The sequence below is a fragment of the Myotis davidii genome, unplaced genomic scaffold (genome assembly GCF_000327345.1).
Source record: "Myotis davidii unplaced genomic scaffold, ASM32734v1 scaffold120, whole genome shotgun sequence".
In the NCBI taxonomy this organism is placed as follows: Eukaryota; Metazoa; Chordata; class Mammalia; order Chiroptera; family Vespertilionidae; genus Myotis; species Myotis davidii.
Genome location: NW_006294778.1, coordinates 6,753,784 through 6,762,166, shown reverse-complemented (window position 1 = coordinate 6,762,166; position 8,383 = coordinate 6,753,784). Strand labels below are relative to the sequence as shown.

The following is an 8,383-nucleotide window of genomic DNA, read 5'->3' as shown; positions in this document are numbered from 1 at the left end:
ATCCATGCCATTGCAAATGGTAAGAGTTCCTTCCTTTTTACAGCAGCATAGTATTCCATCGTGTAGATGTACCACAGTTTTCTAATCCATTCATCTACTGATGGGCACTTAGGCTGTTTCCAGATCCTAGCTATGGTGAATTGTGCTGCTATGAACATAGGGGTGCATATATTCTTTCTGATTGGTGTCAAAACCACCTTATTTTTAACTTAATGAAATTTTAGATTTTGCTTTATGGTTTTGAGAAAGAAACATTATCGCAAAATCACATGAAAAATGAAGAGTATGATGTTTGGTAGTCATCACTGGGCAGTCATGAAAGATCCATAAAATAGAGATCACAGGGAACTGCTGTGTTTAAAAAACCATTTCTGGTGGCTTGAGGGATAGGTTAGTGGTGGTCCTGATTGCTGTTAGGAAACCCTAGACACATTGGTCTACATTAACTTAGATTTTATTACTTAAACTATTTTGTTTTTAGCAAGTGTTCAACTTTGTATTAAGCAAAGTAGCTTTTAAAAATTATAAATTAGGCCTATATCAAAAGATATATACATCCTAGCTGGTTTGGCTCAGTGGATAGAGTGTCAGCCTGCGGACTGAAGCGTCTCAGGTTCCATTCGGTCAAGGGCACATTTTTGGGTTGTGGGCTTACTCCCCAGTAGGGGGTGGTGCAGGAGGCCTCTGGTCAGTGATTTACTCTCATCATTGATGTTTCTATCTCTCTCCCTCTCCCTCTCCCTTTCTCTTTGAAATCAATAAAAATATATTTTAAAAAGATATAGACAGCCTCCATTTTGAGAAACATTTGTTTTTACAATAAATAATTTATTTCATAGCCTTTTTAAAATTTAAAGATAGGCTATTTAGGAAAAATACTTTTTAAAAAAATATTTTTTATTTACCTGACATTTTATTTATTTTATTTTATTTATTTATTTATTTATTTACACTCTATCACTGAGCCAAACCGGTTTTGGCTTACCTGACATTTTAGATTTATTTACCATAGTTCTGATCCAGTTGGCATTCCTTTTTTTTTAAATCCTCACCTGAGGCTATTTTTCTATTGATATTTAGGGAGAGTGGGAGAGAAAGGGAAAGACAGAGAAACATCAATGTGAGAGAAACACATCGATTGGTTGCCAGGGACGAGCCTGCAACCAAGGTACGTGCCCTTCACCAGAATCAAACCCAGGACTCTTTGGTCCGCAGGCTGACACTCTATTCGCTGAGCCAAATGGCTAGGGCAGGAAAAATACTTTTTAGTGGTAACTTTCTTTGCTAATGTATTTTAAAGAATATGAAGTAAATAAATAGTAGAGTGCTATATATGGCTTATGTTTTTTTAAGTAAATTTTTTTAATAAAAGAATTTTTATTTAGAGTTAATAGTTGTTGAATCTTAAGTGGAAGATATATTGGATGGTGACACTATATTATCTTTCTGTATGTTTGAAAATTTTCATAATGAAAGGTTGAAAAAGATTTTAATTCAAGACAATAATGAAAAGCTTCATGTAACTGCTTTATTCACTACCAGTAGGCAATAAACATCTGTCTTCTAGGTGTAGATCCTGTGGTGGGTACAGAGATACTTAAGGCATGGTTTCTTTCTTCAAGATACTTGTAAACATATAAGGTGGCAGGAGTTTTACACAAGTGATATTTGTTAGCAGAGGTTAGTATAGTGAAATTCTAGAAGGAATACACAAATTAGAAATTAGATAATAGTCTTCTGATGAAAGAGTTTTCTCTTAGGATGTAGGTATGAGGCCTAAAGCGTTAGTTAATTAGTAACAACTTTGTTGAAAGTGGTTTACTTTAATTAACTAATTGAAACAAAGAAAATAACCTATTCTGACCTATGTAGGAATCTTTCATCTTTGATCTAAAAGAAGACTGTCTGAGAGTTTCATGTTTTTCTTCTTTACGAACTGTAGTGTTCCTCCTTAAGGTGTGAAACTGCAAGAGTCAAGAGCCATTTCACATGACCTGTTTTTAAAGCTTAAAATATCTTGAAAAAACAAACAGATTTAAGTTGGATGCATTTATAAAATGTGTTATAGCCGAACACTTACTAAAATAAGATTGTCACATGAATAGTGAGATAGGAACTTGAACTTCTAGGTCATTTGTTTTTAGTTCAAATTAATAGTACGTAATGCTCTTAGCTCCAGATTGTCTTGTGTCTCATAATGAGCAAAAGAGGTAAAATAATGTATTTACCAGTATATATGAATGTTGTTTAAAGCTCTCACTTAAATGATTGTTTTCCTGAAGGTATATGTCATGTTTTACTGGGGTGCTCGATATATATTGGCCAAGTGTTATTTCTGGGGAGACAAAACGGGGTATTGTCTAAGAATGTGGGCCCTAGGATTAGACTGACTAGGTTCGAATCTTGATTTTTTCATCTTACCAGTTGTGAAATCTTAGATACATTTATCTTCACAATGCCCTCATCTGTGAATTGAGGATAATAACTTGTCTCATAGGATTGCTATTAGGAATGAAAAAATTCCTAAAAAGTCTACGGAAGCTTGGGGACTGGGATGTTAAAATTCAGTACTAAACAGTCCCTGTATGTTACCACTTTTCAGAGATTTAAGTTAAGGATATCTTCTAATATCCTTAACTCACTTGTACATATATAAGGAACCTCTAACTTAAGTTGTATTTGAGAAATTTATTGGCTTGGAATTCTGCAGTGAAATCTCTGTTATGTGGTTAGGTTGCTAGGCTAACTTGTGAAAGCAATCATAATGTGGCAAAAATAATTAGAAGAGAACAGCAATAAAATGGAAAGATACTGTTTTGGATATTGAAGTTTAATAGTAAAAAATTTAATTAGAAGTTTTTGAAAGAGACTTTTATAGAAATTCTGGAAGAGCCATTCAAAAATCTTTCATGACAGGGAGGGGGATGGGAGGAGCTGAAGGAGGGCATAAGGGGTATAAATGGTGATGGACAGAGACTTGGCCTGGGGTGGTGAACACACAAAACAATTACAGATGATTGTTGTAGAATTGCGCACCTGAAAACTGTATAATTTTGTTAACCAGTGTCATCCAATAAATTCAATAAAAAGGAAAAAAATCTTTCAAAGAGTGTTGGAAGGCTAGCATTGATTCCTGCTAATTTTGCTCCCCGCTTTATCAGTTTTCTTAGTATTTATGAAGGAGATACAACAGTGGTTATTCATCAACTATCAATATGGCTAGTTTTTGACTGATTTGTTAAGATTGGGTAAATGGATGGGAACTATTTTTCCTGGGTAACTGAGAGAGAATGAAAGCAAGATGACAGTTAAGGAAGATGTGTGATTTTGGTAGTATAAAATAAGCTGTGAATGGTCTCAAAGAGAGGTGATGCGGGAGCATCTTCCTGTACTGTTAACCATTCCCATTACTACCCCATAACAAAATAGGGATAGAATAGGAGAGAGAGAAATTGTAGGTTATTCATATGTAAAAGATGCTTTTAAATTGTTTTGTGTATAAACAACCACTCCCTGACATGTTCAGTCTTTCTTTTAAAAAGGATTTCAAAATTTTGTAATATACTCCAGCGTTATCATTATGAATAGCATTTTGAATTTTTAAACATTTTAACTTTTATTTGAATTCTGGTTACGTAAGAGACTACTAAATGTGGGACAACACATTACACACAGTTTATGTGTACCTCTGATACCAGAGTTCAGATATGGAGATCTTCCTGTGTTCTTAGATGAGGCTGTGGGTCTTAAACCTTTAAAAAGATTTAGATTTACTAATCATGAAGAAACAAGCTTTTTGATATTATAAAAATATTACAGTGGTGCTAAAATTTCCAGGCTATTAGTTTTTAATTATTTGAAGACTGTTGTGACACTTAAATAAAATTTTAATACACATATATTCTTGATTAAAATTAGTTACACAATTCTTTTTTAGGAAGTAGCTGTTTTTGTCTTTGATAAAAAGCTGATTGACAAATATCAAAAATTTGAAAAGGATCAAATCATCGATTCTCTAAAACGAGGAGTCCAACAGTTAACTCGGCTACGGCACCCTCGACTTCTTACTGTCCAGCATCCTTTAGAAGAATCCAGGTAAATTTTTATAAAAACTTATGTAAGAAACTTCCTGAACAAATAGTTTATAATAACTTTATTTATGAAATCTGTCTATACAGTATCCTGTCAGTAAAAATATTTTTATAAACTGAGTGTTGAGTTCTTAAGGATTAGTTATTTCCCTAAAATTTATTTGCATATTCTGTGTATATGTCTATTTTTGAAATATTAACTGAAGCTTTCTTCACATTTGCCATAAGTCTGTTTGCTTATTCTGTGCTCAACACTGCAATAGTCAAAGTGGGAGATGCAAGAGAAGTATAGAATATAGTCCCTGTCTGAAAGTTGCTGTCTTTGTTAATTTACTAGAATTTCCTGTCCTGTCTTCATTGATTCACTCTTTGGGGGCTATTTTTATGTGTGTTCCAGGTACTGCTCGATACATTTAACCTTGTGTTGTGTCTAGTTTGTTAGTCCATAGCCCTAAGTTACTCTACCATCTATTTTTCTCAAGGATGAGCTTGGGATCTGTTACTGAGAATAACGAAAAAATGAAATTTATGTTGTGTCATCTTTTAAAAAGTATACATTTTTATTGATTTCAGAGTTCTTTTTAAAAATATATTTTTATTGATTTCAGAGAGGAAAAGAGAGGGAGAGTGGGAGAGAAATATCAATGATGAGAGAGAATCATTGATCGGCTGCCTCCTGTACATCCCCAAACTAGGGCATGTGCCCTGACCAGGAATCAAATCCTGACCTCCTGGTTCATAGGTTGATGTTCAACCACTGAGCCACGCCAGTTGGGCAAAGAGCAGTAATTTTAAAAATTTAAAAATCTGACACCTTTCAAAGTGGTATATAAAATACATACAAAACAAAACTGCTCCTATGGAATTGGTTATAGGGACCTGGACCTACGCCCTGTCCCTCTTTCTGATTCCTCTTGATCCAGAGGCCTTTATGGGAAATCTGTAGCTTCCTTTGCACATAGTCTGAAAATTATAGCCTTAGAAATAAAGAAAATGTTTTAAGGTATAATGTAACAATATTTTAAATTAGTTCATTGGTTTTCCTTGAAGAATATCAATCATCAAAAAGCACAGTTGGAATAATGTTTTATTTCCTGACTTTTTTAAGTTTTAAAAAATGTATCACAACAGTTATAACACTTAGTTTAAAAGACCGTTGAATGATTTACCAGTATAATTCCTATGCATAGCTTCCTGACATTGTTCTATTGGTTTGAGTTATTAAGTTAAGACTGAAGAGAAATCTAAAATAGATTATGTTTTTGTTAATAGAACCAATAATGTTTTATGTATATGTAATTTTGTTAATGTGGAAAAAATGATAGTGAATAACCCTTTTTCCTTTTTAAAACAGGGATTGCTTGGCATTTTGTACAGAACCAGTTTTTGCCAGTTTAGCCAATGTTCTAGGTAACTGGGAAAATTTGCCTTCTACTGTTTCTCCAGACATTAAGGATTATAAACTTTATGATGTAGAAACTAAATATGGTTTGCTTCAGGTATGTATTTTTATTCATCTTGTGAAAAGAATTTTTTCCTTCAAAGTTGTTTTTGGCTATTTCAGATTTATTAGCCATGTAGACTACTTAATGTAAACCATTGCATTTTTTTTTTTAGTAATTTAAAAATTATTTCTTTGTTCTAGAATTTTCTATAGTTTATTTCTAGACTTAAGTTATATTTAAATTGTTGGAAACATAATATGGGTAACTTTTTTTTTCTTTTAAGTATATTTTTATTCATCTCAGAGAGGACGGGAGAGGGAGAGAGAGATAGAAATATCCACGATGAGAGAGAATCATGAATTGGCTGCCTCCTGCAAGTCCCCTATTGGGGGTTGAGCCCACAGTCTGGGCACGTGCCCTTGACTGGACTCGTACCTGGGACCCTTCAGTGTGTAGGCCAACGCTCTAGCCACCGAGCCAAACCGGCTAGGGCAATATGGGTGACCTTTGGGTAAGGGCACTCATTAACTGGTGCATGGGGTGGTTCCCTTTTGATTTTTTTGAGTTTTAAACCTTGTGAATTCATTTTGTAAATATTAAATTGAAATAATAAAGTAGTTAATAAAAAGAAATTATATCTTTAAAGGAATTATTTAATAGGTATTAGGAGATATAGTAAGCCATTTCATATATTTTCCATATTTTCTGATTTTTATCTGCTTAGCAAAATATCTTTAGCTCTATAGAATAAATCGCAGTAGATTCTTAGTTCCTTGAGGACAGAGATCATTCTGTTTATTATTTTTAACATCTTTATTAAGGTATAATTAACTGGCATACAAAAAACTTCCATATTTAAAATATACAGTTTTATAAGTTCATAAATCACCATCACTATAATAAAAATAATGCGTATATCCATTATTCCTCCCCCCCCCCCAGTTTCCTCATACTGATTATAATCCCTCTCCCCTGCTCTTTCTTATTTTCTATCTCTCGCCCTAAGAAATCACTGAACTGCTTTCTGTCCCTATGAATTGGTTTGTACTTTCTAGCATTTTATAAATGGCATTATACAATATGTACTCCCTTTTTTGGCCTGGCTTCTTTCAGTAAACCTAAATGTTTTGAGAATGAGAGAACATTAGTTAGTATTTGAAAATTGAGCACAACGCTATTTAGAAAAATTGAATTTCAATATGAAGTGTAAGTATAAAAAATACTAAGAATTAGAATTAAATTGACAAAGGTATCTCAATATTTACTATCTGTAACTCAGGAACCAAAGATTTCCTCAGTTTTCAAAATCAGGAATTGAGTAAATTTGCATTGTAAAGTGCTTTTATATTATCTTTTTGCTTATAGAAAAGAACTTAATGGCCCTGACTGGGTAGTTCAGTTGGTTAGAGCATCTTCCAGATATGTCAAAGTTGCAGGTTCCACCCCCAGTCAGGGCACATACTAGAAACAATCAAATGAATGCATAAATAAGTGGAACAACAAATCTCTCTCTTTCTCTCTCCCTCTCTCTAAGTATCAATAAAAAAATAACTCTCTCCCTCTCTCTCTCAAAACAAACAAACAAAATTTAAGAAAAGAACTTAATACTTGTACTCTGGTTGTTGTTGCGTTTATCCTAGCAACTGCGATTATCTGCACTTTTGCATTTGTGATGAAATTTAATTGTTATCTGAAAAATAAAAAATCTTTTATTGGGAGAGGCAGCAATTATGATTTATGAGACATTTTGTTATTGTAATTGAAAGGAGTTTTATTTAATGTAAAAATGTCTGGTTATTTTTACATTTACAGGTTTCTGAAGGATTGTCATTTTTGCATAGCAGTGTGAAAATGGTTCATGGAAATATTACACCTGAAAATATAATTTTGAATAAAAGTGGAGCCTGGAAAATAATGGGCTTTGATTTTTGTGTATCATCGACCAATCCTTCTGAACAAGAGGTAATGAAGGTGTTAGTGTTCTAATTTTTTAAAGCTATGGAAATTTGTGACAGCGTCTGGAATGGTCAAGAGAATTTATAAGCCTGATAAATGTCTAGAAATAGGCTACATGGTACAATAGTATGTTTAAATTTATAGAAAAATTTTACAGTTCATTGTACCTAAGAGTATTCTTCAGCTCGTTAATTCCACAATAGTTGCTTGAGAAAAAGATGCTAGATTTAAATAAATTTTGAGGGCTGTTGGGTTAAGGCATTGTTTTCCTCACCATGTCAAATGCACTAACCAACATTGTGACCCTCCAGCAATATTACCCCAACTTTTGGAGCATGATAACAATATCAATGATGACATTTGCTGAAGCACTTTTCTAAACACTTCTTATAGATATACTTATTTAATCCTCCTAACAACTCAGTGAGGTATAGGAAAAATACAGCTTAGGTGGTTAGGTTTATAGAATAAAATAACCTGCCAAGTTTAGGCTGGTGGTAAATGGTAAAGCTAGGATGAATCCAGTCTTTCTGGTTCTAAAGCACCTTTACTTAGTGATTATACCTGCCTATTTACACTTGGAAAACACTGCAGTATTTCAAGTTTTTACTATATGTAGTTGTTAAGGGGACCTTGATTTGTCCTAAGATAGATTTCTAATTTAAGTAAACATTTTAAAGGGAAGCAGAAAGAATTCGTATTGATTATGTGCTGTGAGTGAAGCACTGCATGAAGTCTGTTTTCCATACATTTGTTTAATCTTTCAATTTTTTTTGAACCTATTAACTAAATCACATAGTAAAAGAACAGGTTTCAATCAGTAATCTATTTGAGCCCATAAAACTTGAAACCTGTGTATCATAAACCATAGTGTATCATATAGTCTTTTGG

At 33.2% G+C, this 8,383-nt stretch overlaps 1 protein-coding gene across 3 annotated transcripts in view; it reads left to right on the top strand.

The window, feature by feature from the left end:
• SCYL2 (SCY1-like, kinase-like 2) overlaps positions 1 to 8,383 on the top strand; it is a 56,133-nt gene that overhangs the window by 14,574 nt on the left and 33,176 nt on the right. For all 3 annotated transcript variants that reach the window (XM_015567605.1, XM_015567606.1, XM_006769379.2), the window contains 3 exons: positions 3,938 to 4,095; positions 5,446 to 5,590; positions 7,349 to 7,498. In XM_015567605.1, coding sequence (XP_015423091.1) covers positions 3,938 to 4,095; positions 5,446 to 5,590; positions 7,349 to 7,498 — 453 coding nt within the window. The remainder of the gene's footprint in view (positions 1 to 3,937; positions 4,096 to 5,445; positions 5,591 to 7,348; positions 7,499 to 8,383) is intronic.